The following is a 20125-nucleotide window of genomic DNA, read 5'->3' as shown; positions in this document are numbered from 1 at the left end:
TGTATTGACAAGCCAAAGCCTCACAGCCCTTTAAGATAGAAAGTTCTTCTTTATTAATGAACCCCAACAGTATTTCTTCAGATACAGGAGTTTTGAACTCAAATACTCAGAAGAAAACAAGTTAATATTGCATTATTCTCATAAGAAATACTGCAACTTATTTCCGGTAACATACTGCAAAGCGAAACAGCTTGAAAAGAAAAAAAAAAAAAAAAAAATTAAAAAAGAAAAGAAATTAAGTCAATCAAACTGGAATTAAAGTTTTGTTTCTTGGAACGATCGAGTCCTTGCAAGCACAGCTCGTTTCTGCAGATTACTCCCCCAACTGTCGTACAAACAGACCCCGATTGCTTGAATTCCTTATGAGCCCACAGAGGTGCAACATTAAAAGCTACGATTATCGGGTAGCAAGTGCCCCAACCTTCGTCCTCCACGGCAGCCTCAGTGACTCGGCATTAACGGGTTGTGAACGTCTTCCCCCTGAAAGGATGCAGAGAGGGGTCAGCACAGCCCCAGGGGCCTGTGGGGCTCCACACTAGTGGAGCTCTCAAAGCCAGGCACGCACCGCTGGGTTGGAGTTCACAGGGTCGTTGGGAAGGGGCTAACTTGTGCAGATGGGACAACCCTCCTGCCCCAAAACAGCATGCAAAGGGGACCTGCCAGGACAAACAGGATAAAAGGACACCAAGGGGCTCTGGGATAAGCAGAAGGTAAGGGACCTGAGTGAAGCATGTACACACAACTGCTCTCCTCCATCCAATTCACTCTGGGCTGCTTGTGAACAAAGAGGGAGCCAGCCATCAGCTGCCCAAGGGCAGCCAGTGACTCTGAGGAGCTGCAGACACACTGGGCAGCAAGACCTGGGGTCCAGTGCCCATAAACTCCAAGGAAGGACCTGGCTCCTCCCTGCTGTGAGCTGGAACTACCCCCAGAGCAGGACAAGGCAGCTCTAATATAACAGGGAAAAAGCCCCAGGAATGCCAGCAAGAGCTTAGAGGGGGGAAAATGGAGACACCAGGGCATGCAAGGCCATGTTTAAGCCTTTTATGAAGGACCTGCCAGCACACAGTCAAGCCCAGCTCCACACAGGCTATCTGAGGCAGTAAGCTGTGGATCATCCCCATGGCACACCAGCCTGCCCTGGACTGCAGTATGCCAAACTGAGCAAGACTGAGCTTGTGGCTGCCAGAGAAGCTTAGAGAGCCAGGCCCTGCTTTGCTACTCACGTGATTGTTTTCATTTCTTTCTTCTCTGCATCTGGACGGGCACGGTTGAGCACCTTGAGGAAATCTGATGTTTTCGCCCTCATACGCGTGTGAATATAGGCCTGTGTTTCATGAGGACAAAATGGGGACATGTCAGGATCCTGTCTTCATAGCTGAGATTTCAGGACATATCAAAGCCAGGTCACTGAACAATTACCCTCGTTTCTGTTCTCAGAAAGGAAACAAACCAGATCCAAAAGGGGAAAATCCTACTTCACTGCTAGAATGGAAAGAAAACAGTCTTGGGTCCAAGAGCAGGGAGAAGGCAATGATGCATCACCTGCCACCCCTGCATGACTGGGGAGGGCAGTGGCAGACACTAATGAGTTCTCAAGGGGCACCCCTGTCCCCTCTTCTCCCTTTCAGCACCCAGGTTAGATGGGGTGAAGCCACCCTGTGTGCCCCGACCCTCATACCTTCGAGCACTTGATGTGATAGTGCAGGTAGTCCCGGAATGTGTGGATCAGGTTTATGGTGTTGTCTCTGGCTGCAGCATTGGTGTGACGGGGAAACAGCACTGAAAGAAGAGGCCGACACAGACCATTAGAACCTCCTGCACAAGGCTGTGCAAGGCCTTCAGGATCAGTGCTGGAGGCTTCAGGGTGTGCTGCATTGAATTCCCCCCTTGCTCTCTATAAAGAGCCCTTTACCCGTGACACATACAAAGATTAAGCAGCACTTGTGATTTTAAATACAAGGCTTAAGAGCACTTTTTCACATTTCCCACAGCAGCCTGTGCACTCTGCAGGATTCAGGCAAGGCCAGATGTCCGGAAATAATGGCACTGTAGGAAACTCCATGATGCTGTATCAGTGCTTGGGAGATGCAACTGGAGGAGCAAGCTGGGGGCAGACCAGGGCACCAAGGCTGCTCAACCTTTCAAGATCCAGTCTGCCCTGGGGTCTTGAAATTGGTTGTGGATCTTTGCCTGGCAACCTGCCAGCCATGTTACACAGACAGACTTGAATACAGGCTGGTAGCCTGCTCTTTCCATAAGCTGGTGCTCTGTTAGGTGTCCCAGATCCGAGGGCTGAAAGAACATTTTGTTTAGGTGATGATCTCACCTGAGACTGTCAGATCAGATAACTGGGAAATTTAGTCTCAACAGAACAAAAGTATGTGCCATCCCAGACCTCTTCTTTCCATAGCTGACAGCTGCACAGGCCTCAAGGCACCATTTCCAGCACAGGAGGAGGGCAATGCTACCTTCACTTTTCCCTGCAGTGTCTGTGCTCCATCTCTGAGCTCCAAACTACAGGAGTGCTGGCCAGAGACACCCTAGTAACACACCCAACCATCTGGAAGAGACCAGTCCCTTTGAACAGGGCAGGGTTTAGACTGCTCGACACTGCTACCCCGGTGCAAGTCATGGCTCTGCTGGCCACCACCTCTGCAGACAGGGGAAAGTGGCTCACCAGTGTTTGGCCCAGAGCAAAGAGGCAGAGCTGGAGAAGCAGAATGCACTGCTCGGCTGCTGCTCTCTGACTGCCTCTGCTGTTCAAGCACTGCACAGCTCCCTGCAGCTGGACAACCTACAAGTACAGCTGCATGAAAACTTTCACAAGAAACCTCCAGCTTCCAAAATATCACAGCAAAACCACTCTTCCCTTTGCTTCCAAATACTGACTTATTTTTTAGGTGGACACTGAACAGTTCACTGTCCACTTCCACATGCTCTTGCCCACAGCAGAGCTGAGGTGACCTGGTACAGAAAAGGGACACTCCAAAGGGGGCACACAACATAGAATGCAACCCCAGAGTCCTTGCAACGTTCAATGGCCCACTTCAACACTCAGGGAAGGTGAACTCCTTTCTGTTTTTCACGCAGCCAACAGGAACCTCTCTCCTCCCCAAGCATCCCCAAGCCTGAGAGCTGCCTGCTTACCAAATGTGATGTAGCCAATATTATCGCCAACGGCCGCGTCCGTGTCTTTCAGCTCCAAGGGTGGCTCCCTGTGGCTGAAGAGCACCTGTGGGGCTGTGTGACTGGCCCGGCGACCCTCCTTGAACTCCTGAACAAGACAAAGTGAAGGTGATTCCCACTGCAACCCTTCAGCAACATGCTGGGAAAGCAAGTGGTGTTTCCTCACTCCCAAAGGGCAATGAGCAGATGGCCCAGCTTTCCCGGAATGGATCGAGTTCATCAGGCCAAACACAAGGAAAGTAACCCTTTTTCCCAGCAAAATCAGCCCAAAATGCATGGTTGCTTTGGTTTATACATGACCGTAGTGCAGCCCCTCAGCTGGGGTGGCTTTTAGTGTGTCACACCCCTGCCGTGGGTGTTTTGTGGAAGGGACATCTCGGTCTGAGCAAGCACATGAGATAGCACAGCTCCTGCTGGAACTTCAATGCTTCCAGTGAAAGTGGGCAGTGCCCATCGTCCCCAAGGAACAGAAATTCTCAGGAAGGGCTGCAAGGTCTCTGCCACACCTAGCGTAAAGGTTCTGCCATTTGAGAAACCATCTCCCACCACAAGTTTGCCCAAGCATCAAGATGCACCTGGGGGTTTGAAGCTTGTGTGTGAAGCCTGCTCCTCTTAATGCTTCCCTACACCTTGAAACAATACCTTCAGGCAGAGAGATCCCTTCCCCCACCTCTGACAGCAGCACAACTCCCACCTCACAGGAAATGTACTGGTTCTGCATTTCAGGAACTGTAAGGAGCTTCTCTTTGTGGGCTGGGAATGTCCAGACCATTCTCCTTCCCTCTGCCTCACTGATCTCCATCCCAACCTACACATCAGCTACACTTGGCCTCTTCTCTGAGCAGTTTCCCCTGGGAAAGGCAGGAGCATCCATGTCCCTTTTAGAGTAGATCACTGGGGTTTCCTTAATGAAATGCTTAGCTTGCACTTCTGCCTGCTTATGCCAGAGGGTGACATGGTTCAAATGGCTTCACTGATTAGTTGATGGTCACATTTTCTCCATGAGAGCCCAGAAGAGCAGACACCATGCCCAGCTGTATTATGCAAGAGTAATAGCTACAGGGAAAGAGCCAGTGTGACTCAGAGTGGAAATTCCTGTGGCTGGGCAGAGGCAGGGTTTGCTGTTGAAAAAAACCAAGAATTTGGGACATGGAGACTCCAGGACAGCTGCTGCCTTGAAGCACTGCCATCTCCCCAGGAGCCTCAGTAGCCCCATTTTGTTCACATCATGCCTCCCTTCCCATTTTAAAAGTTGAATTCCAGACTGAGGGATCTGCTTGGTGGAGGAAAACCTCAAAGCCAGAGCAGATATCCTGTCTGTAGCTAATGAACACAGCAAACAGAGCTGTGAAGACCTCCATTGCAACAGTCCCCCTTCTGATGACACCCAACACAGGTACACTGGGGTCTCCAGCAAACTGTGCCAGTAACTTGCTGTCCATGAGCCTGTCAGCAGCATGGCTTGGCACCCTTGAACAGGGTTAAAGATCTCTGGAACACCCTGCAGGCCCTGCTCCATGGCTATGCCCACACAGGAGGCTGGCTCCCCAGGAGCTTCAGCAGATGAGTGAGGTGGACCAGTGGCACAGATGAACATAGGTACAAGCACCCACTGAGCCTCCCCAGCTGCACACAGATGTCTCATTGTCCTCAGGCTGCCCTTCACAGGCACACAGAATGCTTACTACAAGTCACTCAATGTTTCTAAACAGCAATTGGAAAAAGTAGCTGAGTCCAGTCCATAACTTGGCAGTATGACTGGTCTGAGCCCACAAATTCAGTATATTCATAGTTCAAATTCAAAAAAGCTCAAATTCAAGAGCTGTCACACTGAGCTGCTAAGTGTTTCTGCAGCATTTGAGCATTAGCAGGAAGAACCTTCAAGGTGAAGACTACTCTCAGCTCCTTTCTCAGCTCATCCTCAGGCATAGCATGACTTTGTCTCAACCTTCCTCTCCCTTTACAGCCTCCTCAACATGCTCAGCTCCTCAGCTGGCTGGAGATCCCTACACCATGGCTATCGACATTACAGGGCCTTAATGTGGGGACTCAAGTATTCACTGTGGTGCTTCTCATCTGTAACACATGTAATACACTTGATTGTCCAAGTGAGCAAGACTATTGATGATACAGATGCCAATGCAAGAGCCAGGAAAATACACTGTCTATGCCTATTAGCATGTTCTTCCATCCCAGTGCAGCATGAAGCAAAGCATTTACATGTGTCAAACTGCCTTATTTGACAATGCTGCTTCAAGCGAGCAGGCTTGAAGCAGCAATCTGAATTCAGGACCAGACCCCTTCCCTGTAATTCAGTTTCCATACCTGCATAAACACCTTTCCAATCACCACGTCATCGTCGTCCTTAAATACCGTGCTGAACACAACTGTGACACGGTCCTTCTTTGCCTCAACATACCTGCAGGTGGGAAAGAGAGAACCCACCTGTGAACCACAGCTAAGAAGGTCAACTGGGAGAGGATGCAGCTGTGTGACCAGGTCAAGTAGATACAACAGCCATCCACGACCTTGCTGCTGTAAATTTCCCCTCCCTTGAGACAGTATTTACAAGGAGCACAACATTTCTGTTGGGAGTGGCCAGTTTCTCTACTGCATGCAGCCACAAGTGCTGCCACTAACAGAGACTCTTGTGTAACATCCCAGCAGCCCGAGGCATAAGCATTACTCTCATGGGATACTTGTGGCAGCCTAGGACAGACCCTTATTACTTTGGCCAAAGCACGGAGCAGGAGGATTTCCTGACTTTCCACCAAAACCTACAGCTGTGCACAGGAGCAGACTACTGATCACTGTCCAACCCCCGTGCTGTTTGGTTTGAACACTTACATTGTCTCATCATCCCTGTAGTGGATGACTGCTCTTTTTTCTCCTTCTTTGCCCTCTTCCTGGAATTTGAAATACTTCTCAAAGACTGAAGCAAAGCAGTTGCGCTTCAACATGCCGGCTTGGTGCACAATAGCATCCTTGTCTGCAGGAAGGTTCTCCAGGTCGTAGAGCAAAGAGACATTGTAACCTGGGAAGAGACAGCCACTAGCCTTAATAATCTACATAGGGCATTAATAAAAACAGAGACGTTTTTTAAAGAGACACCTACAGTCCCACTTTTGCCTTAAATCCTCCCAAAAGCCCAGAGGTGAGTTCTTCCTACTCCACGCACTTGCCAAAAGCCATGCCTGAACTCGGCGCGTGGCCATGGCAACGTTCCCAGGGCTCCTTCCCAAGCTCCCAGGCACACGTGCTGGCTGAACTGCTCCCAAGCTTCTGCAGTGAGTAGGAAGAGATGCTGTCACAGGTAACCATGGTTTTCCTGTGTCTTACAAAGCATCCTTGAGAAGAAAAAAGACCCCAACCTGAGGAACAGAGTCTTCCTGGAGGAGGACTGCATAAAGGCTTACAGCTTGTGCTGCAAGCTACTTCATCCCTGACGTGTCTAAGCCACCTTTTAAATTGGCTATTTCAAATTGCTTTTCATTGTTTAGAGAGCCTCAGATATCCAGCTCTTCAAGGGCAGCCTTCATATGAGCATTTCTCAGGTGACTTAAGTAATTCTGGAATTGCATTCACACACACACACACACACACACACACACAGAATGTCACTGCAGGCTTACCTGATTCAGGATTTACCAAGTAGCTTCCGTAGACTTTCTTCAGTACCTAGAAAAGAAATTAAACATTGAGAGCACAAGCTATCAAGACTTGTTTCCTCCTGCACAGCCAAGGCCGTGTTTGGTCTTCTAAAAGTATCAAATTACAGCACCTGCCTCCTCTAGTCTAAGAGAACTCAGACAAATATTAAGTTATCAGCTTCTAGTACTATTGGCTGTTCCTGCTCTAGGAAGGGCTCCCTGAACTCCACTGACAGGGGACACACTGCAGGAGAGGACTCAAACCTGGAACTTTTTCAAGTTCTTGTTAGTCGGATTTGTGTGAGGAAGCCTTATAGCTCATACCTTCAAAGGAGAACAATCAGCAGAGCCTGACACAAGAGATCTGAGGGCTACCACTTTTCTTTCCATTCAGAGGCAGATGCAAAGTGTGCCTGGTCCCTCTCCTACAGGACGGCAAGTTCAGAGCACACCATGGCCTGGTGATCACACACTGTCTCAGCCTATTGCACAAACAGATGGGGATTGAGAGGAGACTGCCAGGCAGGCTTAGATGCCTCCCAGAAGCAGAACCGCCTACAGCACAGCAAAAACCTTTCTTCAAACATAATTACTGCTGAACTTTACATCAATGGCAATTTCCAGCTGAGCCATAGCTCCGTGTCAATGAGGGGGCTGGGAACAGGCGGTATTTCACAGAGAAGAACACAACAGTGCTGTGGCAGAACTGGCCCTCCTGGGATGACACCCACTACCACGTGGAAAGAATACACAGACTCTCTGCATGCCAAAAGCTCCCCTCAGCAGAAAGCCTGCCTGCAGCAGTGCAGGAAGATGCCCTGCCTTAGCAGGAAGCCCCCTCTGCATTCTTCACAGTGGGGTTTCACCAAAGACAGAGCAGAAACAAGCAACACTGTCTGCAGGGAAGTACAGAAAGCAACATTATGACAACTGGAGATTGAAAAACGTAATTTCTATTTAGACAGTACTTCCAAGCCAGTCCTGCAGAGATCCCATTTTCCTCTAAAAGTTTATAGGAAGTTGCCTTCCACCACCACCACAATGGTTGCTGGTACACAGTGCTGTCAGCCACTTGCCCACTACAGGGGCTCTCTTGGGGTCACACACTGCACTAATCCTCACTAAACATGCTGGGGAGGCTCCACCATTTGAGCTGCTTGACACTCCTCATGCCAGCAGCAGTGCCTTCAGTAGCAGGCAATGTTACACCTAGAAAGCTCTGCATTCAGGAATCAGGAAAGCAGGACACTCAATCATACCTCTTCTGACTTAGGTGGGTCTTACAGCAACTCACAGGAATTCACTTTGGGTTCAAGTCACCCGTTTTTCACCAAACTCACAATAAACTGATGGAGCAGTTTCCTTGTTTTCTTCCAAGGACAGACACCCAGAGGCAAAAGCCTGCTGAAAAGCCCTGGGTGAACCCCATTCACTACCATGCAGAGATTTGAAAACTGACTCAAGAACTGAGTCACACTTCCTGCCTTGCCATCCAACCACAGCTCAGAGAGGCTCCTTTTTTCTACCATAAATGGCCCTCCACAGCCACAGGGCCCAGTCAACAGGAACTGAGCCTGCGACTTCACACAGCAGCAGTGAAAAGGGAACCAGTCTGCAAACCAAGGTCTGCACACCCAGCAGGAGCCCAGCACTTGCTCTCAAACGTGGTTAAAGTTCAGAAGAGATGCAACACCGATCTGTCTTGGTGCCTTCCTTCACTTGTGGGCTCAAACACATCAGTCAGGGAAACTATTTCTACATGGTCAGGCTTTGCTTTGAACTTGCAAAATTAGTGGTGCCTTCTGCCTTTCAGGCTGCAGGGTCATACAAGATAATTACTTTTTCATGAGAGAGCGTGAACACACTTGTCCTTGTCTTTCAGCGAAGTGGGACTCCTGGCTGGCACAGGGCTGCTCCTTTGACCAGTGTGAGATGGGAACCCAGATGCTCCTCTAAGGGTCAGATGTTAGATCAATCAACATCACAAGGGCATTGCCACCAACACAGTATTTGTAGGCAGGAGGCCTGGAGATGCTTACCTCATCAGCACCATGTTCCTGGAGTTCCTTGTAGAATTTCAGAGAAATACTGACCATCACTTTTGTCTTGTCTCCATTGGGGTTTGAAATATGATAAAGGACTCCATCAAAGTCTATGAAGCAAGCAAGAGAAATGTGAGGAAACAGGAACCAGCTCCTATTTCTGAGGAAGGTTTTCCCTACAAGTTCTAGTAACTGCATAAAGCAAAACTGTTCCTCTTGCTCCAGCCCTCACACATGCAGCAAGAGAGAAATCTGCAATTAAGGAAAATGGTAATGTCATGTAGGGAGATCTGCTATCATTCACGCTGAAACAATTTTGACACCTGTCCGTCACAGAAAGCTTTAGTCTAGTGTCTTTTAGCACCCCTGGCAAATCCACTTGTGCTCAATGCACAAGGATACAAACATGCAGAGACAGAAGCCGTCTGGATAGCCAGCACAGAAAGTGACTGATGTGCCCACCAGGCCAGAGCTGCAGCCTGGAGGAGAAAACCTCTCTGCCAGCAAAGGCAGCTCAGCTGCTGCCTGCTGTCAGAGCTTCCACTTCACTGCAGAACAGGCAGGGAGGGCAGGAGGAAGCGAAAGGCAACCCTCTAGCCACATAGTAAGCTCCACTTCCCCATGGAGCTTACACAGATTCCTGACAACAGAAGCAAAAAATCAGTTGCTGAATGAGTACTTGAACTTCCTTGGCATCCCTCTTCCTGAAGAGCAAACTTGAGGTGATGAATCCATTTTGCCAGTCACCCTAAGTCAGCTTCCTAACAACCCAAACCAGACAGTGCTAAAGACCTCATAACAAGTAGCACTAAGGACAGGACCGGAGAACATATGAGGTAAAAGAGAAGAGCTACGTAGCAGGCACACACCAAAGCACTAGCACCAGCGAACTCCATGGTCTAGGGAAGTCCCAGGACAGGCAGACGGACACAGAAATAGCAGGGCAACCAATGAAGCCCCAGCTCTGGGGATACTGCAGGGTCTCCACATTGCCCCTGCCCAGTGGTGTGGGCCGACTATTCCAGCCAGCCCTTTGTTCAGAGAAGCCAAGAGACCTGCGGAGCTTACCTGCAAATGTTACTTCTACTGCCTCTGGTTTATTTCTAAAAAGCAAAGAAAACAAAGGAGATAAATGAGAAGTCTAAGAGCAGCCTACAAGCTGTGAAGGAAAGAAGATTAATTTCCAATGCTTTATTTCTCACAGGCAGCTCTTCCTCTAAACCATTTTATCTCCTGCTGTCCGAATAGTAGTAAACTTTGACAAGAGATCTTAGACTTCTCCCCCTTCCTCTAAGCACCAGCTTTACCCCATATGACATGAAATAGACTTTGAAGCTGGCACAGAATTCTATTATTTCTAGTTTATTAATAGATTTTGACATCACAGATTTCCAGTTAGAAATGAGCAAGAAAGCTACTCCTTACTAAGAAGTTTGTTTTCACAAGTACACACTCTGTACAGAATGGCTACGTCACAGATTTTTGGACAGAGGATCTTTTGAAAGGTCCTGCAATACCAGTTCATGGAAGGAGCTGAGTAATACTTCCTGACACAGTGCCCCCTTTGCCATCAACACCAGCCCTGCAAATACATTGATATAACTTGCTTGCATAGAAGACCCCTTTTCCAAGTTAGGAAAAGTGTTAGTAGTGTTAGGAGCAGTATTAGGAGTAAGCCAAAGAAGAAAACTTTCCACATGTCCATTTCATCCTGCCCCCCTTCCAAAACACCCCAACATTTTGCCAACTGCCCCTGCAGAAAAACTCTGCATGTAACTCTGGATGTGCTCTAACACTGTCCTGAGTGGTCTCTGGGATCTCTGGTCAGCAACAAAACCCTTTAGAAGCCAAAGGCATATCACATCTTACACTGTGACTATGAAGATTAACTGCTTCTTAACAAACCCTATTTTGACATTTGTCCCTGATCTGCGAAAGAGTAGGACTCCATGAAAGATGTAACTGCTTCTGGAAGGTTATTTCACTGGGATTGGCACTACATAACTGCTTTCACAGCTCCAAGGGGACTGGTACTAATAGGTCATTCTCCAACAGGGAATTGCTGTAAAGGCATCTCCACTGCTGAGAGCAGGCATGGAAAATGAGAATGGGATAAAAATGCCAGTCTGCTACTGCTGCTTCACACTGTATCTCCATTTATTTTTCAAAAGTAGATGACATTAGAGTACAGACTAATAATGCTGCTGTTAACAGAAATCTAGTCTCCAATAATAGTTCATTCCCACCTGTCTGAAACAACACACTGAAGTAACTCCCCAGAGTAAAGTCACTGGTTTCAACTATGCTGCTGCTGCTGCCCAGAGACCAGCTTCAACTGTTCTGCCAAAGCTTGCTCTTCCACACACTTATGTGCTGCTGGGTACTGGCTACACCGTGGTAGAGAAAGGTGGGGGGAAGTGATGACTCAGTATCTGTTTTCCCTGACAATATTCTGTAACGATTGAAATGATTTTATCTCAGCAGCAAGCACTGTTTTTCCATCAGCTTTTCTGCAGCCAGCCTCATTCCTGGAAGGCAGAAATGACCACAATGTGATAAAACTCAAGCTGGGCAATACAGGGAGACCAAGACTGATCCCAGACACTCACCAGGTTAACAACATTTTAGTCCAACGGAAAGGAAGGAATTAACCCCCTGATGGTGATCCTAAGTGAAAATGAAGAGGTGTTCCTGTGTCTTGAAAATGATTAGCTGTGAAAGGCAACAGCCCTCTTTTTGTCTGAAGGCTGGGGAGCCTCGGTCTTTTGTGCCACGTTGCTGAAGGTAAAAACCATGCACTTTAAAGTAGCGGTGCAAGTGAACCCAAAGCAGGCTCTTTAGTTTAAAAGCTGTGCCAGCAACCTGTGACCTCCCTTGCTTTCATCTCCCCTTCCATCTGGACCTGAGACACGCTCAGCAGGCATCCCTGGCTACATATCTAGCTTGGGCTCTTGGAAAGGGGAACAATTCCCCAAGCCATGTCCAAGCCAATTCTGCTCACTGAGGATGAGATGCTCTCATCAGAGCAGAGATGAAAGAAAATCCCAGAGATCCCACTTGGTCAGCTGATGCAGACGTGTTCTTCTTTTAGAGCACCACACTCAGATGGGGGAATCAGCCTGGATGGCAATATAAATTTTTATAAAAAAAGAAACCTATGTAGGAAGCTTTAAAGATAGCACAGCCAGGCACATGAGAGCTAGGAATATTAAACAGGATGCATCCTTAAACCTCTGTTCCATCTTCTCAGAGTTACACCTTTCAAATCCCATTCCCCACACACATAGAGCTGACACCTCACACAGCCCCCGCTCCCGGCAGAACCTTCCAAACAGCATCTCCCTCTGAGAAATACAAGGAAGTGGCTGACAGCCAGTGCACTGGAGTGGTTTTGCTGAGGAAGGATGATTCCCCATTTGGTTGCCCTGTACCCAGGGGATGGCAGGAAGATCACTCATCACATCATTGAAGAAGCTAGGCAAGACCAGTACAGGAGCCAGTTGATAGCTCTTCGTGAGAGCCTTTGTTCTGCACACAAAAGCTCACTGCTAACACAGCTGGGTTTGAGCCCGTTATTGTGCAAACGTCATTTCTTAGAGAAGTTATTTTAATGCTGATTTCCCAAGTGGCTCAGTTCCAGTACTTGGGGATGGTGAGGAGGGGGAGTATTTAGGGGAAAAGAAGGTAACTGGGCAGAACTTTGGGTGCTGAATATTCAACCACTTCCCGGCACAGCCTCAGTGAAGCAAGAGCTCACGTGAGCTGCATACAGAGCTCCTTGCAGCCCTGACACCTACAGCACAGTGGGGTGCCTCACCGGGCACACACTTAAGTAACCCAGGCCTGGCCTGGCCCACGGGAGGACAGAGAGAGCATTGGAAGTGTAGCTGGGAGCAAAGTGAGCCCTCTTAGCCTTTCACAGTTCAGAAGCTTCACAATCACAGTGTTTAAAGTGCTTCTATTCATTTTTCTAGCTCACCTCACCAAAATTACCCTGGCTACACAAAATGTTTCTCCAGCAGAGAAACCACTCCTTTTACTACCTGGATTGTTGTTCCCACATTAAGAAGTCCCCACACAGAAGAGAGAGGAGCTCTCACCTCCAGCATTCCATCGTTTCTGGATAAGCAACAATGCTGCAGGTCATAGACACATGCTCACTTCCTCTTGACCTTCCAGCAACCCCATCTTCCACCACCAGAAATAGCCCTAAGGAGGCACCATGTGTCCTCTCTGTGTTGTATCCTTCCTGCTCTTCTGTGGAGGAAGGCTCAGTGCAGAGGATTCACAGCAGGCCTGGGATGGGGCCTGCACCACTGAGGGTGGGTACCAGGTTCTGTCAGGTTACTGGCATGATCCCAAAGAGCTCTGCTTGGTCTAGTGTGCTCTGGCGTCCCTTGCCTCCATGAGGAGACCCTCCACACCCATAGCGAGAATTGGCAGTTTAGCAGCTTGGTGCTGAACGACTCTGAATCACAGCCATCTCTAAGTCCCAGCCAGACTGTAAATCCCAAATGGGAAGCCAGAAGGTCCCTTGGGGCTGGCTTCTACCCCTGATCCAAATCTCTGAGAAACAGACTAAGCCTAGCTATACTCAGGATTTCCAACAGGACACTTCATCCACTCCTGGGGCACAGAGCTCCTGTGACCTCTGCAAGCTCCTTACCTGCAATGCTACCTGAACTGTCCCTCAGTGACCTTCCCTGTTTGCTACCCTCTGCCCTGAAAGAACAATAAAACCAGCTCATACCAGGAATAACTGAGATGGCTTCTCTCTGCACTGAGCACTGAATCCAGACCAGACCTTTCTGCAAACCCCTGCTTGAACTCAGATGCTAAAATGGCAGCTGTTCCCAGCAGCAGTCTGTTTTGTGATAACAGTTATCAGGTCTGAAGTCAAACGCACACCAAATCCCATCTGCCCTCTGCTTGTAACAATAAAAAACCCTGACAAGTTTTGTATCTTCTTGCTTGTGTTCCTCCTGTTCATCTCCAAATGGCTGCTATGCCCTGTCTACCTAACACAAAGCCAGCTCCAAATCAGAATTTTCACCCTGGCATAACATCTGTGAAGAACCACAGTGCCCATGGAGAGACACCAGTGAGCATTTAAGAGCAATAGCAAATTTTTTTTCTGACAGCACTTCCTCACTTGACTCGGACAACTTCCCTGTTTCATTCTCAGGCCACAAAGGCTCTTAGCTGTATGTTACAACAAATTTAAGAACTTGGCTGAGAACCATACTGAAGCATCTCCCACACCACAATTAAGGCTTCTACCAAATAATGGAGAATGGCAATTATTTCAAAAGCTGCAGGCATGCAGATACTCTAATCTCTTGCCCCATAGGAGAGGGGGGAAAAAAGGGGTATTTCAAAGCTTAAAGCTCTGAGCAGAGCTTTCAAATCACCAGAGTCAACACATGATTTGGATAAAGTGATCCAGATTCAGTGACAGACTGCAGGCTCTTGCTACAAAAAGGTCACCTCAATAAAAAAAAATTATGAGCAATGGCTAAAATTATCTGAACACTTCCTCCATTTCTGGGCCCCACTCAGCTAACAAAAGCCTCTCTGCGTAAGCTGAAGGAGCATATGTAATCAAAGAGCTCCCATAGGTCCCAACTCAAGCAGGAGTGCTCCGTCAGGTGGGTGGTGCTGAGCGGTGTACGGCAGCCCCTACACACACCAATTCTCCCCTCCTGGTTAGGTGACCCCTCCATGCCCAAGCTTTTCCCTTGCTGTGCACCCAGTAGCATGGAGGAGCAGGATGGTAGGATTCACAGTGGACAAAGCACAGATGGTCCTGCAGCACGCTGGCACTGGCAGATGCCCTTCCAGCCACTTCCTTGTCCTGTGCATCTTCAGCTGTAGGCTGACAGCCTGTGGTTCCCCACCAGAGTGATCCAGAGTTGTGCCAAGTCCCTGAGGAAGAGCCTCATTTTGCAAAGACTTTTACTGTGTTTCTTTAGTAAAGTGATGGATATCTACTCTTCTCTGGTGTCAAGCACTGGTGGCTGCAGTGAGAACCACTCTCTGAAGATAAAACAGAGCAGGCTCCTCTTAGGAACCCAAGGTGAAAACTGAGGCTGGAGTGATGACAGAACCACCTGTGAAAGCCTAACACTTTTCAAATCTGGCTTTTCTTCCTTCCTGTTCCTGGTGCTGTTGCACAAAAGCGGAGCACTGCCTACTTTCGGACAGAGGTGGTTCACAATCCCCTGCTAATGCAAAGTCACCTTCCCTGGTGTCCAAAACAGGATGTGCTGTGACGACCCAGGAGCGATGCTCCAACATCTACAGCACCCTCAGTCAATGTGGACAGCCACGCTGTCCATGAGCTCTTCCTGTGCCAGCAAAACCCAAGGGTACCTCTTTCTGCCAGCAGCATCTCCCGAGCACTTCCCAGTCAGGCAAACTGAGTTTCAGGAGGTGAGGCTGTGCCTGGAGAGATGTGCAGCTCCAGACTAGGCTTGTGAGGACACTGAGCCAGCACCCGCCACTCCTGCTGGAGGGAGATCTGATCCCTGCTCCATGGCTGCACCATGATGAGCAGCCAGGACACAATGAATGGAATTGTGTCCTGGATGAAGATGAGAAGAAACTCATCTAAGCTAAAAATACCCAGTTTTGTCTGTTTAATTTTAACTTAGGTCACTTCCTCAATCCTGTTTCCCTTGAAACCACAAAAATGCCTGTGTCAGCAAGAAGGAGGGGTGGCAGAAGAACAATCTCTGGTTTTGGTGGCGTCTCCGAGCATCCCTGAAGCACATATAACCACAGCCACTCCTGAAGAGAGTTCCTCGGTAGTGCCTGGCAGGATTCAAAGCTCCTCTACCCTCCCAGCACAACAACAGCCTCTAGACATTCCTCAGTCTCCCCATGGTGAACTCACTTAAGTCACATCATGAACATGGAGTTCTCACTGCCTGGTTTCAGCCAGGGCCCAGCCTGTGTCTGAAAGGCTCAGCTCTGCAGCCCACCATCATCAAGTGACCGCAGGTGGGAAATACCATAAAGCAGGAGGGTGTAGCTTCAGCCCAGCTCCTGCTGGCTCACAGGAACCACTCTGCATCAGGGAAGTTCAAGCTTCAGATGATTTCCTATGCAGCTAATTGTCAGGAAGCCCTGCAGAGCTGTACGTACTAATGGTTGTAAAGAAACCAGCAATTTTTCTTCCCTCTGCCCCCAACCTAGGAAAAGTTGTGCCTTACCCCCACTATGCAAATTTGTGTTCTTTTGCGCGGTGCGTAAATAATAAGTAACAGTTTGAGACAGATGATTAATTTACTAAAGATTTTGGGTAAGCTATGAATGACTGGAAAACCAAACCCTATGACCAAAGCCCTGTGCCACGCTTTCAGTGGAGTAAGTTAAATTAGAGCAGGACAAAATTGGAGGGCAAATCAGTTGGTGTCAAACAGAATGAGTATTCATCCGACACAGAAGACAATAATCAAAATATTCTACACTTAAAGTGTTTGTGGGTTTTTTTAACATCTGTGCAGTTAGCAAATGAAAGCAATGATAAGAAACAGGATCTTCCAACTGGTAGAGCTCATCTCCTCACACGACATTTCTATCAGAAATGGGAAAACTCACCTGTGACACCAGCTTCTAGGCAACATCTTAAGTACAAATGAATCGGTCAAAAGCTTATGGAAGCTTTCTATTGACATGTAAAAAAGCTCATGAGCCAACCTCATTTCAACAAACTTACTTCCAGGTACTGACCAGGTATTCCCACATTGCAGCAGCAAATTCCTAACTCAAGTTGTTTCAACAGATTCTGGTAGCCTTAGGCTTTTCTTTTAAAATGCAGTTGGTTTAAGAGAGTAGATTTAAATAAAGAAATTATTAGAACTAAATCAAGGAAAAAAATCAGATGCATTGAAGTCCATCATCTGTTAGTACTCTGATCTAAATGTCGTATTTCAATAGTGGCTGTCCAAGAAGGTGAGATTTCCATGGGGTATCCCCACAAAACCTAAGAAAATTTGAAATTACCCTATTTACAGGTAGATGCTGCCAAGCCCAAAGGACCTTGTCCAGGGAAGACTCTTAAGAGATGGGTTAGACCCTGTCTCAAGTGCTGATCTCTGTCTGCAGTCTTGCCACGGTACCCTTCAAAATGGGAACTCCACGGACAGCTGACAGACCTCCATGCAGAGCAGATTTTGACATATATGACAATAATGTTATGGCAATTAATGAATTCCAGCTTCTAAACGTGATCTAGTTCTATATGACAAGGTGGAACATGGAGTGTCTCCCACCTGCTAGCCCAGGAAAGCTCTGCAGGAACCTGCTAAACTATGGCTGCACTGCAGTAGATGGGAGTGGCACATCCCATGTCACAGGACAAGAATCTGGCAAAGGATTTGGAAATGAACCCTGCCCTGTCCCACTTCCAGGCTGGTGCTGAAGCCACCAAGCACACCTGGCACTGAGATACCACTATTGACAAATCCCTGCATTGCATCTGCTGCACTTCTGGGTTACAGCAAATAATGTAAACCCAACTCTGCCCCAGTGTCCAGAACCTCTCCTTCCAGTCACCAAATTCTTCAAGGCTTGACCTTGCCCTGTCCTTTGTTTATCCCCAAGATACACCTTGGAAAACCATCACCAAAATAGCAAAATACAGGAATTCCTTTCCTGCCTCTAGGCTGAGAGCACCACAGGAATAACCTGAGACCCATGGCCATAGGAAAAAGAAGTATCACTTGAATAAATGTTTTGTAACATCCATTCCTTAGAAGAACTAAAACCAGGAGAAACCTCCCTGCACTCAGAGGGGGGACCCCAGAACAAACACAGAAGAAAATTCAGAAGTAAATGTCTTCCTCACCTTCAGCAACACACTCAAGGCATAAAACTCACCTAGAAATGAAACCATTTAAAGAAAAGACCATTTAAGAAACTTACCATTTAAAGAACAGACTATGCCATAAATGACTAAGAGGCAGAGGCAGAGCGCCATCAGCCACCCTACCAATTGACCCAGGAACAATTAGTATGTCAGGCACGCGTGTGCCAGCACACAAGTGAGATGGCTTTGCCATACAGCAAAATGGAAATCTCAGGGACCTGCAGGCTGGTGCGGGGTAAACAACAGCAGCTCTGTTCACAGAGTCAGGGTTGTGGGGTGCATTTAAACCTGTAAACTGCCCCTCCACGTCACATCAACACAGGGATACGTGCACATTCTTCTCTCTCCATCAGGAAGAGTGCCTTGGCACAGAGTAGCGACTGACAAGCTGTTCTGACACTCAGTATGAACCTCTGTACATGCCATATTTTCTAACGGATGCGGCTGCAATACCACAGCGGTCACCTGGGAGCTCTCTTTGCCCGGTGCAGTGCCTGTACTCTGAGGAAGCTTGTTGCATTAAATGATCAGGGCTTAAGATGAATCAAAATCTGGGAGCAGCTCAGCTGTCTTCCAAGGCAGAGCAGCCTGTGATATTATTTTATGAAAAAACCCCACCACAACAAAACAAAAACCAAATCCAAGCAACAAGTCAACTGAGAGTGAGGGGAAGGCAGAGGAAGCGGCCTCTGACAACATTCTGCATGCAAAAGGCTGCGAGCTTCAAAAATTGCTGGAGAAGAAAAGGTAACACAGAAAAAGGCACCTGCCTGGGGGGTCCTTTCCCGGAGCAGCCCGAGCCGTGCCTTCTGAGGCACCAAGGCAGGCTCCACCCCAGAGATAACACCACTGTGCTTTGCCTCTCAAGGCTTTGTCTCTTCTCTGTACAAAGGTGTCTCAGTCAGCAGGCAGCGCACCGAGCCCACAGGCCACTCGGTGGCTGATAAGGACATTCCTACTGAAGGGACTTCCTTCTAAGCTAAGCTGTGTCCTCACAAGCATCTTTACAGTCCTGGTGCAATACTCACAGTGAAAAAAAACCCACTGGCTCCCAAGGACTGAACCGTCCCAGCCAGAGATGTGGGTGTGAACTAGACCCTCCAGTCTGCCCCCCGAGGCCAGGACACCCACCAAGCTGGCACCAGCGGCCATGGCTGACCCGTGTGCCTCTATCCTTTCTACTCGAGAAAGCAAAAAGGGAGCAAGCCGGAATTTGTTCTTCACTCCCAAAGCAAAAGGCCGAGGCCATGACTTCATACACAGGCTCCCCGTTCCTCGGCTCCCACTACACATTCTGTACCAGTGCTGGCACCACGCTGATGAAGCCCGCTTTACCCAAAGCAAACACCCTGCAAATCCACCTTCCTCCCTTCCCAAGTTCCTCCTTGTCCAGGCCCTGTCCTCCAGTCCACCTCGGCACGGCAATCTCCGATACTCTTCCCAGATCCGTCCTGCTCCCCCGAGGCTCTCCATCGCTCTGGCACTACCAAACCCACCCAGCCGCACTCTCCCCTCCAACACTGCCCTGTCCCACTCTGCTCCCTTATTCCCCAGGCCTTCCCTCTGCCCAAGCTCTGCCCAACCCCGCCGCTCTCAGCTCAGTTCCCGCACCCTGACCACCCTCTTGCCAGACCCTGCACCCTGCAGGCCCCCACCCCGTGTCCGCTGTGCCCTCCTCGTTCCCGGGCCACCACCCGGCAGCACACAGCACCCGCTGGCTCAGTGTCGCTCCCCGCCACTCTCCAGCCCCACATCCTGCCTTGTCGCCATTCCCCGGCCCACTCCTTCCTCCCCTTTCAGCCCTATCCTCCCACGGTACCACCCGCCGGGCTCTGCTCTGTGCCCGAGCGCCTGGCACGGCCCGGGCCCCGCCAGCCACCGCCCCCTCGCCCCTCCCTCGCTCCGCGGACCCGTCCCCGCCCCGCCCTGGCTCCCCTGTTCCTACCCGGCGGCCGCGCCCTCGAACTTGAGCGTGAGGGTCTCCTCGATGATGCGGTTGTTGACCTCGAGCAGGATCATGTCGGTGCCGGGAGCGGCTCCGAGAGAGCCGAGCCCGCTGCGCGCACCGGGGACCCGCCCGAGCCTGCGCCGCCGCTTCCGCTCTCGCGCCCGCGCGTCACTTCCGGCCCGGCGCCTCCGCAGGCGCAGCGCCCGCCCCGCCCACCAGGGTGACGTCACAGCCAGCTCCGCCCCTCGGGCGGGGAGTGTGTGTGTGTGCGTGTGGGGAAATGTCCCCCAAATGCGGGGGGCGCGGGCGGTGCTCGTGGAGTGGGCATCACCGCCAGCTGGGTGAGGCAGGGATATGGGGTGTGCCTGGGGCATGGAAGTCCCCAGAAGTGTCAGGTGCCACACCACCATCCCCCCCCCCCCCC

The 20125-nt window shown here is 49.4% G+C and overlaps 1 protein-coding gene across 2 annotated transcripts; it reads right to left on the bottom strand.

Moving 5' to 3' along the window:
- Positions 1–29: 29 nt before the first annotated feature.
- ARPC2 (actin related protein 2/3 complex subunit 2) lies at positions 30–19858 on the bottom strand. 2 transcript variants are annotated; one of them, XM_040070472.2, is made up of 10 exons: positions 19699–19858; positions 9950–9984; positions 8879–8991; positions 6822–6867; positions 6037–6223; positions 5515–5608; positions 3151–3277; positions 1682–1782; positions 1227–1327; positions 30–480 (listed from the first exon to the last, which is right to left on the bottom strand). In XM_040070472.2, the coding sequence occupies exons 1-10, from the start codon at positions 19770–19772 to the stop codon at positions 456–458; spliced, it is 903 nt and encodes a 300-aa protein (XP_039926406.1). In that variant the 5' UTR covers positions 19773–19858; the 3' UTR covers positions 30–455. The 2 variants fall into 2 exon arrangements, with proteins under 2 accessions (XP_039926406.1, XP_039926407.1); XM_040070473.2 differs by lacking the exon at positions 9950–9984 and having other exon boundaries at positions 19699–19839.
- Between the last annotated feature and the right edge of the window lie 267 nt (positions 19859–20125).

Source organism: Hirundo rustica, chromosome 7 (genome assembly GCF_015227805.2).
Source record: "Hirundo rustica isolate bHirRus1 chromosome 7, bHirRus1.pri.v3, whole genome shotgun sequence".
Classification (NCBI taxonomy): domain Eukaryota; kingdom Metazoa; phylum Chordata; class Aves; order Passeriformes; family Hirundinidae; genus Hirundo; species Hirundo rustica.
The sequence above is the reverse complement of the archived record's forward strand: the minus strand, read 5'-3'. Positions and strand labels throughout refer to the sequence as shown.